The following is a 19,226-nucleotide window of genomic DNA, read 5'->3' on the forward strand; positions in this document are numbered from 1 at the left end:
ACAGGTGTGTAATTCCCTAGCCTTCCCTCTCCACACATCGGGGAAACCTTAAGGGCCCCTCCCAGCTCTCCCGTAAGGGCCCCTCCCAGCTCTCCCGTGAGCGCGATAGCCAGACCGAGGGAATCAGAGGTGGTGCGGGCCCCGCAGCGCGGAACTACCGCTCCCACCAGTGCTGACAGCTGAGGTCTCTTGCACCAGCTACCGGGGGCGTGGCTACCGGAGGGCAAGTAAAATTCGCTGAGGATTCTCAGCCCCAAGCTCTACAAAGTTAGGGTCTGAGGGAATGGCAAACTGGAAGAATGTGCCCAGTCGTTCATGAAAACAGGGCTCCCGGGAGCAGCAGACCTGGCGTGTAGCCAGTATTGTGGTGAGCGGCACCCGTGAGAGGGGCCTGGCTAGAGGAAAAGTGGGAAGTGACTAGACACAAGAGGAGGCCCTAGGCACTCAGGATTGGAGACTCGCCCAGTCTGGGAGGAGCTGCTGCACAGTGATTGGTTCCCGCGTATTGACAGGAGAAACTTGGCCTGGTGGGCACAGCGCCACCTACTGGAAGAGAAGTTAATCAAACTCTAAGACTGCATTTATTAGTTTTTTTTTCTTTTTTTCTTTTCTCTTTTTTTTTGATTTGGGTTTTTCTTTCATTTTCATTTTTCTTTCTTGTTGTTTTTTAATTTTTTTTACAATTTTTTTAAAATTTTTTTCTTCTAATTTTAATTTTAATTTTTTATTATTATTATTTTTAATTTTTTTTCTTTTTTTATTTCCTATTTTTTTCTTCTTTTGTCTTTTCATTTCTTTTCAATTATCTTATCCCCCCTTCCTTGAATTCTACCTGCTTACTCTCATTCTCTTTAGTGACTTCTTCCCTTCCCTTCTAATACCTTTCCTCCCAAGCATCAAATAAATTTATAGGAGTAAGCAGTAACTCATCAGTCAAACAGAACAAGAAGTAACATGAGCAGCTTCAAAAAGCAAGGAAGAAAAGGAGTTCAAACAATGCAGGACAGCCTAAATATTCAGGAGGACCTAGAGTCATCAGAAAAATGGTCATATAAAGAACTCAAGGAACACCTTAAACAGATGGAATGGAACCTTAAAGAGGATACAAGACAGCAAATTCAAGCAGCGAAAGAACACATTGAGAATGAATTACATAAACAGATAAAAGAAGAAGTTAAGCATCTTTATCAGGAGATAGAGATTATAAGAAATAATCAAACAATAATTCTAGAAATGAAGGAAACGATAAACCAAATTAAAAACTCAATTGAGAGTATCACTAACAGAGTGGAGCAAGTAGAAGCCAGAACGTCAGATAATGAAGACAAAATATATCATCTTGAAAAGAGTCTAGCCAACTCAGAAAGGCTGGTAAAAAATCACGAGAAAAACATCCAAGAGTTATGGGATAACATAAAAAAACCAAACTTACGAGTCATCGGGATAGAAGAAGGTACAGAGATTCAAACCAAGGGAATGAGTAACCTGCTGAATGAAATAATTACAGAAAACTTTCCAGAAATAAAAAAGGAAACAGATATACAAATTGAAGATGCATACAGGACACCGAGCACACAAAATCACAGTAGACCAACGCCATGACACATTGTTATGAAGATATCCAATATACAGAACAAAGAGAAAATATTAAAAGCTACAAGAGAAAGGAGACAGATTACATTCAGGGGTAAACCAATAAGGTTAACAATGGATTTTTCATCACAGACACTGAAAGCAAGAAGGTCATGGAACAATGTATTTCAAACACTGAAAGACAATGGATGCCAACCAAGAATTCTGTATCCAGCAAAATTAAGCTTCAGGTATGACAACGAAATAAAAATCTTTCATGATAAACACAAGTTAAAAGAATTTGCAGCCAGAAAACCAGCATGGCAAAGCATTTTGAGCAAAACACTACACGAGGAAGAAATGAAAAACAATAACCAAAACCATCAGTGGGAAGTGCCTCGGTAAAGACAGAGGGCGAGGGTAAAGATAATCATGGAGAAACAAATTAATTTTTTTAAAAAAGGATAAATAATCAAACATGGATGGAAGTACAAACCATATATCAATAGTAACTCTGAATGTTAATGGCTTAAACTCTCCAATAAAGCGACATAGGCTGGTATCATGGATTAAAAAAACAAATCCAACAATATGCTGCCTCCAGGAGACACATCTGATTGGAAAAGACATACACAGGCTGAAGGTGAAAGGATGGGAAAAAATATACCACGCACATGGTCCTCGTAAGCAAGCAGGGGTGGCCATCCTCATATCGAATAAAATCGACTTCAAGACTAAGTTAATCAAAAGGGATAAAGAAGGACATTATACACTGTTAAAAGGAACCATTCACCAACAAGACATAACAATTATCAATATTTATGCACCAAATAATTGTGCTGCGACATTCATAAAACAAATTCTCCTCAAGTTCAAGAATCAAATAGACCACAACACAATAATTATGGGTGACTTCAACACACCTCTCTCACCATTGGACAGACCCTTCAAACAAAAGTTGAATAAAGAAACTATAGAACTCAATATCACAATCAATAACCTAGACTTAACTGACATATATAGAATATATCAATCATCATCAAATGGATATACTTTTTTCTCAGCAGCACATGGATCCTTCTCAAAAATAGACCATATATTATGCCATAGGGCAACCCTCAGTAAATATAAAGGGGTGGAGATAATACCATGCATTTTATCTGATCATAATGGAATGAAACTGGAAATCAATGATAAAAGAAGGAAGGAAAAATCCTACATCACATGGAAAATGAACAATATGTTACTGAATGATCAATGGGTTACAGAAGACATAAAGGAGGAAATCAAAAAATTCTTAGAGATAAATGAAAATACAGACAGAACATATCGGAATCTATGGGACACAATGAAAGCAGTTTTAAGAGGAAAATTCATCGCCTGGTGGTCATTCCTCAAAAAAAGAAAAAACCAACAAATAAATGAGCTCACACTTCATCTCAAAGCCCTAGAAAAGGAAGAGCAAAACAATAGCAAATGTAGCAGAAGGCAAGAAATAATTAAAATCAGAGCAGAAATCAATGAAATTGAAACAAAAGAAACTATTGAAAAAATTAACAAAACTAAAAGTTGGTTCTTCGAAAAAATAAATAAGATCGACAGACCTTTAGCCATGCTAACGAAGAGAAGAAGAGAGAGAACTCAAATTACTAACATACGGGATGAAAAAGGCAATATCACAACAGATGCTACAGAAATACAGAAGACAATTAGAAATTATTTTGAAAGCCTATATTCCAATAAAATAGAGGATAGTGAAGACATCGATAAATTTCTTAAGTCATATGATTTGCCCAGACTGAGTCAGGAGGATACACACAATCTGAACAGACCAATATCAATGGATGAAATTGAAGAAGCCATCAAAAGACTACCAACCAAGAAAAGCCCAGGACCGGATGGGTATACAGCGGAGTTTTACAAAACCTTTAAAGAAGAATTAATACCAATACTTTTCAAGTTATTTCAGGAAATAGAAAAAGAGGGAGCTCTTCCAAATTCATTCTATGAGGCCAACATCACCCTGATTCCGAAACCAGACAAAGACACCTCAAAGAAAGAAAACTACAGACCAATATCTCTAATGAACCTAGACGCAAAAATCCTCAATAAAATTCTGGCGAATCGAATACAAAAACACATCAAAAAAATTGTGCACCATGATCAAGTAGGATTCATCCCTGGGATGCAAGGTTGGTTCAACATACGGAAATCAATAAATGTTATTCACCACATCAATAGACTTAAAGATAAGAACCATATGATCATCTCGATAGACGCAGAGAAAGCATTCGACAAAGTACAGCATCCCTTTATGTTCAAAACATTAGAAAAACTAGGGATAACAGGAACTTACCTCAACATTGTAAAAGCAATCTACGCTAAGCCTCAGGCTAGCATCATTCTGAAAGGACAAAAGTTAAAGGCATTCCCTCTAAAATCTGGAACAAGACAGGGATGCCCTCTATCACCACTTCTATTCAATATAGTTCTCGAAACACTGGCCAGAGCAATTAGACAGACGAAAGAAATTAAAGGCATAAAAATAGGAAAAGAAGAACTTAAATTATCACTATTTGCAGATGACATGATTCTATACATAGAAGACCCAAAAGGGTCTACAAAGAAACTACTAGAACTAATAAATGAATTCAGCAAAGTGGCAGGATATAAAATCAACACGCATAAATCAAAGGCATTTCTGTATATCAGCGACAAAACTTCTGAAACGGAAATGAGGAAAAACACTCCATTCACAATATCCTCAAAAAAAATAAAATACTTGGGAATCAACCTAACAAAAGAGGTGAAAGATTTATACAATGAAAACTACAGAACCCTAAAGAGAGAAGTAGAAGAAGATCTTAGAAGATGGAAAAATATACCCTGTTCATGGATAGGCAGAACTAACATCATCAAAATGGCGATATTACCAAAAGTTCTCTATAGGTTTAATGCAATGCCAATCAAAATCCCAATGGCATTTCTTGTAGAAATAGATAAAGCAATCATGAAATTCATATGGAAAAATAAAAGACCCAGAATAGCAAAAGCAATTCTAAGCAGGAAGTGTGAATCAGGCGGTATAGCGATACCAGATTTCAAACTATATTACAGAGCAATAGTGACAAAAACAGCATGGTACTGGTACCAAAACAGGCGGGTGGACCAATGGTATAGAATAGAGGACACAGAGACTAATCCACAAAGTTACAACTATCTTATATTTGATAAAGGGGCTAAAAGCATGCAATGGAGGAAGGATAGCATCTTCAACAAATGGTGTTGGGAAAACTGGAAATCCGTATGCAACAAAATGAAACTGAATCCCTTTCTCTCGCCATGCACAAAAGTTAACTCAAAATGGATCAAGGAGCTTGATATCATATCAGAAACTCTGCGTCTGATAGAAGGAAAAAGTTGGCTCCGATCTACATATTGTGGGGTCAGGCTCCAAATTCCTTAATAGGACACCCATAGCACAAGAGTTAATAACTAGAATCAACAAATGGGACTTACTTAAACTAAAAAGTTTTTTCTCTGCAAGAGAAACAATAAAAGAGGTAAATAGGGAGCCTACATCTTGGGAACAAATTTTTACTCCTCACACTTCAGATAGAGCCCTAATATCCAGAGTATACAAAGAACTCAAAAAATTAGACAATAAGATAACAAATAACCCAATCAACAAATGGGCCAAGGACCTGAACAGACACTTCTCAGAGGAGGACATACAATCAATCAACAAGTACATGAAAAAATGCTCACCATCTGTAGCAGTCAGAGAAATGCAAATCAAAACCACCCTAAGATACCATCTCACTCCAGTAAGATTGGCAGCCACTATGAAGTCAAACAACAACAGGAGCTGGCGAGGATGTGGAGAAAAGGGTACACTTGTACATTGCTGGTGGGACTGCAAATTGGTGCGGCCAATTTGGAAAGCAGTTTGGAGATTCCTGGGAAATCTGGGAATGGAACCACCATTTGACCCTGCTATTGCCCTTCTCGGACTATTCCCTGAAGACCTTAAAAGAGCATGCTACAGGGATACTGCCACATCAATGTTCATAGCAGCACAATTCACAATAGCTAGACTGTGGAACCAACCCAGATGCCCTTCAATAGATGAATGGATAAAAAAATGTGGCATCTATACACAATGGAGTACTATGCAGCAATAAAAAATGACAAAATCATAGAATTTGCAGGGAAATGGATGGCACTAGAGCAGATTATGCTTAGTGAAGCTAGCCAATCCCTAAAAAACAAATACCAAATGTCTTCTTTGATATAATGAGAGCAACTATGAACAGAGCAGGGAGGAAGAGCAGGAAGAAAAGATTAACATTAAAAAGAGACATGAGATGGGAGGGAAAGGGAGAGAAAAGGGAAATTGCATGGAAATGAAGGGAGACCCTCATTGCTATACAAAATTACATATAAGAGGTTGTGAGGGGAATGGGAAAATAAACAGGGAGAGAAATGAATTACAGTAGATGGGGTAGAGAGAGAAGATGGGAGGGGAGGGGAGGGGGGATAGCAGGGGATAGGAAATGTAGCAGAATACAACAATTACTAATAGGGCATTATGTAAAATTGTGGATGTGTAACCGACATGACTCTACAGTCTGCATTTGGGGTAAAATTGGAGGCTCATAACCCACTTCAATCTAATGTATGAAATACGATATGTCAAGAGCTTTGTAATGTTGTGAACAACCAATAAAAAAATAATATTAAAAAAAAGAAAAAAAAAGAGAGACATTTTAAAGATCATCATCTTGAAGAAATGCCAAAAAAGTAGCTCTTCCACAGATCTACACCTCTTTATCCACCCTTAATGGAAGCACCTTCTATGATTTAATTTCTGGTCAGCTAGTTTGTTTTATGTTCATGGTCTTCAGCACTCATAACCAGCCGAGGTTTCCTTGTTGAGGTGGGTAGCAGAGCCTAGAGCTAATGTGCGGTCCATTTCTCATGAATGTGTTAGAATTCATGTGCTAACCTCAGTGCTTAGCCCATGTTATTTTTCTTTTCCCTAGCTACTTCATCTTTCTAAATAGTATGCATCTTTTCAGACTGCATTGACTCCTTACTATTGTAACTTTTAAATTCTTGTTTAGAGGTATTTTATGCAAATATCTTCTTCCTTTTCCTCTTTCTTCCCTCCCCCTCCAACTATCCTTGTATGGTAATTTCATAAGAGTAACAATAATGACTTCATAGCCCATAAAGTAATAATTATTGGCCTTTGTTTTAAGAGCTGGTTTCCACTGTTATGGTCCTACATAAATTAACAAAGTAACCAAAGTGTGTATTTTGGATGAAGATTCCTAATACATCTGGTGGCCAGGGGTGCTCAACATTCAATCAATTTACCAAATAATAAAGGCCATACTGTTATATAAATAAACATAAGTATTAAGTAAGTAGTAAAGGATGTTAACTGTATGTAGAATCTAAAAACACAAGTGAATTATATTACCCTCACCAAATAAAATTCTTATGTATATTTTTATTAAAAGTAATTCAACATATAATTAGTATTACTCATTTATGATATGGCTAATGAACAAATTATTGGCCTTAGACTCCTAGATGTATTTCCAAGTGCCAACCGGGCATTTCCATAGGATGTCCCAATGGCGTTTTAAACTTGACATCTTTACCCTCACCTACCCCTGTCCTACATCTATTTTTCTTATTTTCCTATTTTGGTCATCAGTGTCACTGTCCAGACACGTCTCTTTTCTGAACCCTACAACAGCTGTTCATCTTGTCCCCTGCTTAGGTCTGACCTGTCTCTAGAGTCCTTCCCTGACCCTAAAGCCATTTCAGATCCTGTCATCTCTCCCCTTTACCTGAAGTGTCTTATGGGGTATAGATACACCTCAGGCTACCCATAAAAACATCTTTGGGGTAAGCCAAGAAAATATTAAACGTGTATATATTTTATCTTTTCCTTTTAACATTTCTGGCTTTCATAATGCACATATTAGTACAATTACCTATATGAACATCATATATAGTCATCATATATAGGACTGTATGCTCACAAATTTCTGATGTAGTATGTAATTAAATGGTTTGGATTAATGACCAAAATAGGAAACACAAGGACAAATGTGGAGCACAGGGGAGGGTGAAAATGGTGAGTTTAAAGACCATTGGGACAACTCGTTGGAAATGCCTGGTAGGCACTTGGAAATACATTTAGGAGCCTAAAGCCAACAATTTGTTATTAGTCATATCATAAATGAGTAATAATATTTATTTATTTATTTATGATACTGGGAATTGAACCCAGAGAGGCTTTACCACTGAGCCATATCCAAGCCCTTTTTAAATTTTTTATTTTGAGACAGAGTCTTGCTAAGTTGCTCAGAGCCTCACTAAGTTGCTGAGGCTGGCTTTGAACTCAGGATCCTCCTGCCTCGGCCTCCCAAGCTGCTGGGATTACAGATGTACACAACTACACCTGGATGAATTACTTTTAATAAAAACACACAAGAGCTCTATTTTGTGATTTATAATTTGCTTGTATTTTGTGATTTTAGGGTCTATATGCAGTCAATCTAGATTATTGCAGTTGTCATTCTGTTCTCACTCTGACGTCCCCATCATTCTATTATTTATCATTAGCTAATATAAGTAAAGCACATAGAATAAATTAAGCACTATGCAAGTATTAGATCTTATTATTTCTATTTAAACAGCTTGAATAAATGCATCGGTTCTCATATTGGGAATCTTCAGGCCAACTCTGCCCGTAGGTTGGCACTGTGGGTTCCAACCAGAGGAGGAGGCTCACCATGGTCCAGCACCACAACAAAAGACACATCCACTCTGCTCCCTCGAACACTTCTCATCATCATGTCATCTCACATCACACAACTGTAGAAGAAAACCTGTAGACCTTAATTCTAAAATAAGGTCCACATTCTCTTGGGAGAATAGAGAAGAACATACGTTGGGAAGTTGCTGCCTAGGATGGGTGGCATTCTGTGTTCTATTCCATCTGCTGAGGAAAGGAATGAGGGAGAACAGCATAGTGTTAGTGCTTTGGATCCCATTCGATCTCTTCCCCTGTTGCTTGTGTTATCTTCAATAAACTACTTACTCTTTCCAAGCTTGTTTCCCAATGTGTAAAAGGGTACGAGAACACTGGCCTCACAGAATTGTAAAATAACACATATAATGTATTTAAGATCAATAGGTTTTTAATAAATGGTGGCATTTTTCATTTGTGACATCCTGACACTTCTAGAAAGGTTTAGAACACTTTTCACGAATGGAATATTGCTGTGATTTGAATGTGTCCCCCACGGTTCATGTGTTGGAAACTTAATCCCAATGCAACTGTGTTGGGAGGCAGGACCTAAGAAGTAGTGATTTGTGCCAGGCACAGTGGCACATGCCTGAAATCCCAGCATTTCCAGAGGCTGAGACTAGAGGATAACGAGTTCAAAGTCAGCCTCAGCAAAAGCAAGACACTAAGCAACTCAGTGAGACCCTTTCTCTAAATAAAATGCAAAATAGGGCTGGGGATGTGGCTTAATGATTAAGTGCCCTGGAGTTCAATCCCTGGTAGCCTCCCCCCACCCCCCAAAAAATAGCTATTTGTTCTGCTTTAATTAATTAATTAATTAATTAATTAATTAATTAATGTGATTGCAGGTGCAGCTTAGAGGGTGGGCTGTTACAAAGGCAAGTTCTGACTGTCTTGCTCTCAGGCTCTCTTGCCCTTCTGCCTTCTGCCATGGGATGATGCAGCATGAAGGTCCTTGCCAGATCCTGGTGTTCTCTTGGTTTTCACAGATTCCTGAACTGTGACTCAAATATATTTGTCTTCTTTATAAATTACCCATTCTAGTGTATTCTTTATAGCACCAGAAAATGAACTAAGATAGTTATTTAACATGTTCTAGTCAGAGAAGACTTTTTGAAAGAAATGACTACTCAGCTGTGATATAAATAGGCAGTGAAAAGAGGGTACAATGCAGCATGGCTGGAGCAGAGTCAGGGAGCTGGGAGGGAGGGATGAGGATAAGGGCTGTGGTAGGGGCAAAGAATGGAATCACAGGATATCTTTTATGGTACTGAAAAGTATTAACTACCACTAAATTTTGAACAACCAGATCACACATGCAAAGACCACTCCATACAACACTCAGAAAACTAAAGCAGCACCTTTATTTTATACATACAAACAGTATAAAATGTTTATTATGTAAGAGCAGTGTTTTGTTTACAATATATATTATATTGCTTCAAGCCAATGCAAAGACTTCATACATTATATTCCCTATCTCATTGTGTTTACAATATATTATATTGTTTAAATGCCACTACCACAGTGTCAATTTTTTGTTTTTCTTTTTTCAATACTGAACTCTCTGGAGTAATGGTAAGGTCGAAATATATTGTATAAGAGCATACAAATAAGGGCAATTAAAAATGTGACAAATGTCTAAATATATGACAATAAAATTTGAAATGCTGTAACTTCAACATGATTAACTGCTTCATCTAAATCCTTTATGTATTTTTGCCCAATTTAACCTCTCTAATGTGACCCAGCCCCTCAACTCCATGAATGCATTGTAATTTTGCAAATATCTGCCAACTATACACGGAGAAGACAAAATTTTAACCTGATCAACAGACATAATATAAAATCTGTCCCAAAGGACTGAAAGAAGAAAATCTATACCATCATGCTACAGACACACTTAGGAAACTTAAAAGGAAGAGTAAATATCAGTTCAGTGATTTATAATGAAGCTAATAAAATTCAGGCCAGTATTCTTAAGTGTAATGAACATTATTTGAACATTCAACACATGAAAGGTTAACAAAGGCTATGAACTTGGTGTAACTTAAAACGTTTCAGATGTCGGAGTTCACCAGATGTAATTGGATTCAGGTGGTTCCTGCTGCTCCCCGGCCTTTTTAAGTGAAGGCGTGTGCTGCCTGAGACCGGCGCCTGCTGGCCTCAGGGCATGCATGAGGCTGGCTCTGTACCCTGCAAAATTATTCACAGCTTAAAAGCAAAGAAACTACAAAAACAGGCTCTTCAGATTCATCATTAACCATTCAAATGAAATCCATTTTCCCTTTTTAACCCAGAGTGGAAGACCACAGTGACCACAAAACGCTACCTGAATGAAGAGATGTTACAGGTTCAAGATCTCTGTTGAAAGAAACTCATTTTACTAACTCTGTCAAATTTGCCCTCCATTGGAGGCTTACTCACTATATATTTTGGCTGTTGTGTTTGAATGGAAGCAGGCTCCACCCAAGGGTTGGTAAGGATCTCACACTGAAGTCTCAAGTCTGAAGTCTCAAGACTGAAGTCTCTCTGCTACAGAGGACCAATGATTTGGTCATTGATCCTTTCATTGCATTGCAGAACCATCAATCCAGCTGATGGATCCAGTTCAATATGTAACAACCTCCACTCTTCCCATAGATCCCACGGTGAGAGTATGGCTACAGCACTCATACATACAGGAATTTTGTAAGAATTGAGAGTTTCCATTATGTGTATTAGAGAACGGGTTGTTATTTAAACTGACTTCTCATCAATGGGGACTTGCGGGTTTTGGTCAGGTGGCATCTATTCATTTTCCACTTGGTTGTCAGTGGAATGTGATACTGAGTTACACAACTTGAGACCTCCCTCCCCTCTACTTGTGAACTTACGGAGGTGCTGGGGGGCCCTAACTCATTTTTGGTTTCCTAAAACTGATGTAAAACAGCAATTACATTTCAAAAATCTACCACCATCTTCGCGTGCATCAGAGTCAAATTCAGCACTTCATTTGTTCCTTGTGGTTTTTAAGTGCAAGCATGTTATTAAACAACTAGTGAGAACAGAATATTTGTTCCTGAATGTGTTTCTTTGAATTGTCACTATGTAGGCTGGTAGCTCATGGAATGGTCAAAACATGAGCCAACAATGCGCTGGAGTAAATCCTTACCATGCAGCTTGACTTGCCACCCATGAAGACCAAACCTCCCTGCTGGTGAGGGTGAGCCTGAGCAGGGACATCTGCCTTCAGGATCCTCCTTCCTGCTATGATGCCTGGGTGCCTGGGACCTCCCAACGTGTCACCCCACTGGGAATCTGTTTGTAGCAGAACTCTGTGACTCAGAGCTTCCTTGTCACCTCCCTCTAGTTAAAATAAACCCTTTTAGCTCCATTCTCTTGAAGTACAGAACTGGCCGGGTGGCCTCTCCTGGAAAACACACTTGCATTTGAATCAAGTGTGTTTTCCAGGGCACCTTCCTGGCTTGCATTGCCTTACTCTGCAGGAGGAACTCTGATGGCAGAAGATTAAGCATGTGGTCTACAGTAGGGGTGCTGTTTGGAAGCTTGCAATTCTCCTTGATAGAATTGCTCGTCTACTGCTCTATTCCAAAGGGCCCCTAACTTGCCTTCTTTTAGAGTGACCAGGTATATCAGTGGAAACACTGCCCTTGTGCTCACCCCACCTCCATCACTCTTGGAGATCACTGGTCCCCATTTATGAGACCAGAGATCTTTGCAATTGAGTCCTGGGGTGTATAGTAAGACTTCAGATCATCCTTAGGCTCAAGGACTTCTGGAAAATCACTTTGATTCTTGACAAGCCATGGTGTTTGTATCCAGTTGAGAGTGGCATAAAAGATTTGACTTAGTCTTTGTGAAAATGACTCTAGACATTGTTAGTTTCCTATAGGGGTGTTAGTCCAAAGGTTTCCCAAAAGCATGTCCTAGTGGGGATACATTCAACCATAACCACTGGGTGAAGAGCTTTTTACCAGAGGAACTGCACTTCTTCCCATACTGTGCCCACCAGACACCAGCCTACCTTACAATAAACATGTATACCCACATATAAGTTTATCATACATACATCAGAATAACATGTGGATATTGTAAGGTCTGCACAAAAATTGGAAATTAGAAAGTTTGCAATTAAATAAATATAAGTATTTATAAGTTATATGTATGTAGATATGTATATTTATATATGTATTTATATGTAAATATGTATATTTACTTATAATATAACACTTATAAGTAAATATACATATTTACATATACATATATTAAATGTATATGTAAATATGTATAAAATAATATAAAATATAAAAAATATTTTAGAGGTAATACTTCCCCTCAGCACCCGAACTAATTTCCACACTCACTGGACCGTGAGCAACACTCTTTGGAGACCACTGATCTAGAAAAATATCTGTGGTTTGTTTAACTTGTATTTTGGAGGTGTAATATGGTAGCCACATCTGGACTTCTGCTATTGAAGGGTGTTGCATGGTTGGAAACTTCCTTTCCCCCAAGTGGAGGGGACAGTGTCCCAGGCTTAGAAGACTGAGTTCTGGGTGTCAGATACATATAGACTGTGTTATTTTGTTCACTTGCTAATCAACTCTCCCTCCACTGGATCTGTACTTTCTGTTTCATTGATGTGTCCCCCATTGTCTGGATTCCTGCTTAGCACAGGGGAGACACTAATCCAATACTAAATAATTGGTTTTATTAAGCTCCATTTCATATATAAAATCCTTCAGTGTTTGTTCTACATTTCTAGTACATTTTGAGTAGTTGGTACATTTGAAAAGAACAACTCCTATAACATCTCTCATAGAGGGCTTCACAGACCTTCCCTTTCCCTCAAAAGGACTCATTAAAAATATACCTAAAACAATTTAAAATTTTTAAAAAGTAAAACTCTTCACATATTATATGAGTTGGTAAATTTTGAATTTTAAAATCAGAGGTAAGTAGATAGTGATTCTACATTTGATTTAAAATCTTAATTGAGATGATCACATCTTTCATAGTTGACATACTATATTACTGTATGAACCTGTATTAGCAATCTAAGCTAGAAAATATTTGTGGAGGTATTTTACAGAGCTGATGACATTTCACAATGATGCCCTACTTTTTAAACTCTAAAGCTTAGACTCTAAGGTTTCGAGAGAGGGAGGGGAGTGTGGTGGGCAGGGAAGGAGAAGCTGCTGTTCATGAAATGGCAGGTGGGGCTGGGTTGTGGGTTGTCTATTAGCCGCTGGAGCCAAGAAGTGAAAGAGACTGACTTCCCAGATGGTCTCCAACTCACTTTTATTGCAGTGTCTTCCATGCCAACCTTCTTGACATTGGCATTTGTTGGGTTCCTGGCAGGTCCCGTGTGCCCCGCAGCCAGGCTCGCAGACAGCTGGAAGCAAAGGAGATAAAATAAATGTTTCCTCAGCTTTCCTTTTTCAACAGAATTACACAGCTCCTTTTCCTGCAGTTCTTTAGAACGAGTTAGTTTTGGCTTCATCGCCTAATTTTTTTTTTTTTCTCTTTCTAAACCATTTTCCAGGTAAAAGTCAGTTTGGGACTTCGTGAAAAAATCTTGAGAGTGACCCTTAAATAACATCATGTTCCTCATTTACAAAAGACTCTCAGTAGGATTTTGAAATTTGTGAGCAATGGAAGTTTATTTTCCTTAAGAAAACCTCTAGTGAATTAAAAAAATATATTAAAACGTTCAGTTGTTATCTGTGAGAGTATGTAAATTCTGTTATGTGCATGGATTCCATAGAGTGCCTTTGGTCTACATAAAAGAATCATGTATGTCAGTGAGGAAAGGTTAACTGTGACATTTTGCAGTAGGAGAGTACAGCTAGCTCACTCGTCCCATAACCCATATTGATGAGGTGTGTGAGTACTTACGCTTAGAACAGAGGTCTCCTTGGTAACCTTTGGAGCACTTACATTTGCTTTTACCAATGCATTTACCTCCATTTCGACAGGGTTGTGGGCATTTGCCTAAAATAGAGAGCAATGCAAGTGAGCAAGGAACCCAGAGCTCCATTCGGGGAATATTACATAAAGAATCACAAGGTTTTGAAGGAGTAAAAGCAGTATTTTCCACTCATTTCAGATCTAATCTGGCTTTTATATTGCTTGAGTTTTGTTTTTGAAATAGGTTAATACTTCTACTTTGAATACATATCTTCTTTCACCATAAATGTACTGCCCCAATGCCATAGTTCCATTTACATTTTGATAAAAAGAATAATCTTTTAACTGACTCACAAATTGTAATTTAAGATATAACTTACTAAAAGTTGATTTATGCATGACCCACTAAGTGGTCTTTTCTCTGAGTTCCACTTTGGATTGTTTCTTGTTCTGAAAGCAGGTCTACACCAGTACCTGACCTCATAAGTCTTAGTCTAGGATTCCCCAGAAAGCAGGGCTTGCCTGCAGATAGCTTATTTTGGGGAAGTGAGCCTAGGAAATAGGAATGGGGCATGGGAAGAATGAAACAGGGTAGGAGGGAAAGTCAACACCAAAGTGTGGTTCAGTCACCACTATGAGCATTTTGCTGGGTCCTTCTAAGGAGCTGTATCAGCGGCACCTCAGAGTTGTCTGAAGAGAGAGGGGGAAGCATTTGTTCATCAGCATTTGACTCCCACTTGCCCCAAGGGGTAATTTCCTCACACTTCCATGCTGCAAATGCAGTATGTGATTTCTAAGGACTCAGAAATGTCTCTGGGTGGAGAGCAAAGGTGTTGGAATGGATAAGATGAAGTGCAATCAGCTCATACCTGTGCAAAACAGGTTGCTTCAGCAACGACAGGAGTTAAAGGTTGGCTGAGAGAATATGAGGCAGGTCACAAAAGGTACCCAGTAGCACAACCATACATTTTCTGGGAATGTCTTAGGTCTTCAAGATACATCATTGTTCTTTTATCTCATACCAAATGAATATTGGTCATGTCTTCACAGATCTTTGAACAGATTTTTAGACCCACCAGAAGACTTTAAAGGTAAAAATTATGCAATCATTTGCTGCCTTCTTACTCTAAAGGCTATTCGTTTTCTCTCTGCAATTTAGAATTTGCCATCCTAGGACTGAAGTTTTTGAAGAAGAGTATTGTCCTCCCAGGTGTGACACCACAGCCTGTGACTCGCACAGTGATGTTCCAATGGGCAAGCAGCTTGGGTTTTGGTAGGGGACAAGTTTGGAATTTTGTCGTTGTTTTTCTTTCTTTTCACTTTTAGCAGAACATTAATTACAAAGGCCTCTGAGTACATAGGACAGCTGATGAAATCTATCCCTAACCATCTCACCTTTCATTCTCTAAACACTTCTTATGGTCAAAGAAGATACTATTCTTGAAAAATAAGAAGTGAATTCCACATGAAAATCACTTGACTGAAAACACTTTATTTTTCTTTTTACTTACCTAAAGGGCTTTATTTACATATAAATTGATGAAAGCAGTATTTAGTCATTGTGGAGATAATACAGACATAACAATACTGGGGTGTTAGGGTCTCTCACAAACCTGATATACCGTTAGAGTATGAGATTTTTTTAAAAACAACTTTCATAATAAAACACCACCTTTTTGTTGACCACAGAAAGTCCAAAAAAGCCCTTTTTCTAGGTTTGCACATAAGAACACATTGTTACGGTTTGGATATAAGGTGTCCTGCAAAAACATCTGTGTTAATACAGGAAGTGAGATGATTAGATTATGAGAGCTGTGACCTGATCAACGGATTGATCCATTTGATAGATTAGTAACTTGAAATGGTCAGACTGTATGGTAACTGTAGGCTGGTGGAGTGTGCAAGTGGGTCACTGGAGTCGGTCCTTGGGAATTATATCTTGTCTCCTGGATCCTCCTTTTCTCTCTCTCTCCCTCTCTGCTTCCCAGTGAGCCAGCCAGCCAGCCATTAACTGAGTCTCTTTCCTTTATCATGTCTTTCCTCCATGACGTGTTATCTCACCTCAGGCCTAGAGCAATGGAGTCCACTGACCATGAACTGAACCTCTGAAACCATGGACCCTAAATAAAATTTTCCTCCTCTAAATTGTTCTTGTCAGATATTTTGAATGAAAATCTGACTAATAAAACAATTTACTGTTTAGTTAATATCTCAACTCTTACCCAAAAAGAAGGAATATCTAACTCCAAATTTCTACTTGCATCAAAGAAACATCTGACCCCAAGACATATCCAAAATTGAATCATTCATGGTAGTCTACAACACACTGGGTTTTCCCCAAGAAAACACAATGTGGGATGATAATTATATGGCAAAGAAGATAGATTACTTATATGTGAAATACTTGGTGAGCCCTAATTTCCCATGGTGTAGGAGGAGTGAACTTGGTAAGCAGGAAAACTGCAGAGATTGATCCTTGGCAAGAATCATTTCATTGGCCCAATGGGTCTTTTCTTATCCATGGAATGATAGAAATGAGGAACCTTAGTTTCACCTCAGCCAGGAGGGAGGATATTCTCTCCTGGTTTTTACACCACAGAAAGGCAACTAACTGCAGGAGAGTTAGAAGTCCACTGCTAGTTCAAAGACTATAGGAACCAAACCTCATGATCTGATTGTTTTAAATTTCAGGATTCTACAATTGTCTTTAATATTTATGTCTCCTTTTCCTGAAAACAATTTGTGGCCAAATTCTATCCAATAGACAATGGAAAACTGAGTAGGCCTGAGAGATTACACATCTTTGTCCTAAGAGACTAAGCATTGCCTATGGAGACCAGATTTGACTAAATTTAAACAGCATTTTTAGTACAACCAGTGGTTGAGTCCTTGTGAGTACAATGTGATAAGATATTTATAAAACAAAGACATTAAACTTCCCACCAATGGGATGGTTGGATAAATTACCTTAAATTTGTGACACAGACAAAAAAGATCAAAGGGGTTTACAACCTGTGCCAACACTCATCATCTCCTAGAACGATGTCCTAGAATGGTGAGTGATTTTTAATCGTTTTCTCCAATATTCTAAAATGTCTTTACAAAGAACATTTTATACTGAAAGCTTTATAATAAGAACCCATTAATTTATTTTTAAACTTTATTTGTAACGCAATGGAAGTAAAGCTATGTGGTCTTTTTAACTGAAGGTTCATAGAAGATTCTTGGGAAATCTAGGAGCACACAAACATCCATCCAGATACCTCTGACTATTGGTAAGGATGTGGGAAAATTGGAACTCTTGTACATTGCTGCACCTTGATGGGGATGTAAAATCATGCAGCTATTTTGGCAAATGGTCTGGCTATTCCTCAAAAAAAATTTGAAACCACATGATTCAGCAATTCTACTCCTGGGTATATGTCCAAAAGAATTGAAAACTTATGTCTACACAAAGAACTTATTCACAAATGTTCATTACAGCAGTGTTCAAAAGAGTCTTCATGTGCAAACAACCCAAATGTTTATCAGCTGATAAATGCATAAACAAAATGCAGTTATACATTCCAGTGAGTATTATTCAGCCACAAGGACTGATGATGTCCTGATATATGCTACACCATGTGTGAACCTTAGAAATACTAGAAGACACCTATGTGAAAGAAGCCAGAAACAAAAGACCACATGTTGTATGCTCCCATTTAAGTGAAATGCTCAGAAAAGGCAAGTCTGAAGAGACAGAAAGTAGATTAGAGGTTGCCAGAGCTGGGGGAAGAGGAGAATGTGGAGGAACTGCTGATAGGCATGGGTTTTCTTTTTGAGGTGATAAAATGGTCTGGATTGGACAGAGGTGGTGGCTGCACAACTTTGTGCATGTACTGGGTGGTTTAACAACTGGTTAAATTTGTGTTTTATGCTATGTAAATTATATCTTAATTAAAAAATAAGAATACATACTTCAACGATGCTGTTTTATCTATATACTTGTAGAGACACTTTTCAACTCAAGACCCATTTCCATTTTTTTTCCTGATAATAAGAGAAACAGGAAATTTCCTTAAAAATTTTGAATAAAATTTGTGATCAGATTTGTCAGGGGTTTTCAAAGACCCAAATTTTTGATGCAGTTAGAGATAAAAAAAATCACATGCACATGTATACACACAAGAATAAAAGCAGTGCTTCTGCCAACAGAAAGTGTGTAAATCCTAAGGGCATGAAGAGGCATCCTTACACAAAATGAGACCATGAGCAAAGATTCACACACAAACCAACTAAGTGTGCAACCTCTGGGGGTGAGGATGAGGAGAAAATTGAGGGGTGTCCATTCTGAGATATCTTTATCAGGGAAGGGTAATTAATAAGAATAGAAACCACATCCTGGCAATTAATTACATGTTTTATGGAAGCTTCAGAAGTATTTCATTTGAACTCTATAAAAAAATGGTTACTTCACCTACTACTCATTAAAGTACAAAAACTCACAAATAAATTAGAGGCTGAAAGTTAAAGTCAGAACTTAGTATTATTCAGTTTTGAATACACTACAACTTCACAAACTACGGCTGAACCAACGCAGTGATGCTTTACAGGTAAAACACAGCTGGAAACAAGAAATGCTGAACAAGTCTTCCTCAACACACATCAAAAAGGCAGAGACAGGGGCTCGGGTGTGGCTCAGTGGTAGAGCGCTTGCTAAGCATGTGTGAGGCACTGGGTTGGATCCTCAACACTATATTAAAAAAAAAAAAAGAATGAATAAATAAAATAAAGTAAAAAAAAAAAAAAGGCAGAGACACAGCAAATAAGCAGACACTGATTCCTTTAGCTCCTTCCTGGACATGCATCCCATTATCTGAGCAACGTAGGGTGGGTTGACTCATTCCTCAGTTTAACAGAGAGGTGAAGT

The 19,226-nt window shown here is 38.1% G+C and overlaps 1 protein-coding gene across 1 annotated transcript in view; it reads right to left on the bottom strand.

Annotated features, from left to right (window-relative positions):
* Positions 1 to 9,748: 9,748 nt before the first annotated feature.
* The window catches only part of WIF1 (WNT inhibitory factor 1), a 70,461-nt gene continuing 60,983 nt past the window's right edge, over positions 9,749 to 19,226 (bottom strand). The window contains exons 7-9 of the mRNA XM_081310851.1: positions 14,306 to 14,506; positions 13,707 to 13,802; positions 9,749 to 10,600 (exon numbers count right to left, since the gene is read on the bottom strand). Of these exons, the coding sequence (XP_081166977.1) occupies positions 10,479 to 10,600; positions 13,707 to 13,802; positions 14,306 to 14,506 (419 nt within the window). The 3' untranslated portion in view covers positions 9,749 to 10,478. The remainder of the gene's footprint in view (positions 10,601 to 13,706; positions 13,803 to 14,305; positions 14,507 to 19,226) is intronic.

The sequence above is a fragment of the Spermophilus citellus genome, assembly GCF_964194105.1.
Source record: "Spermophilus citellus genome assembly, chromosome: 10".
Taxonomy (NCBI): Eukaryota; Metazoa; Chordata; class Mammalia; order Rodentia; family Sciuridae; genus Spermophilus; species Spermophilus citellus.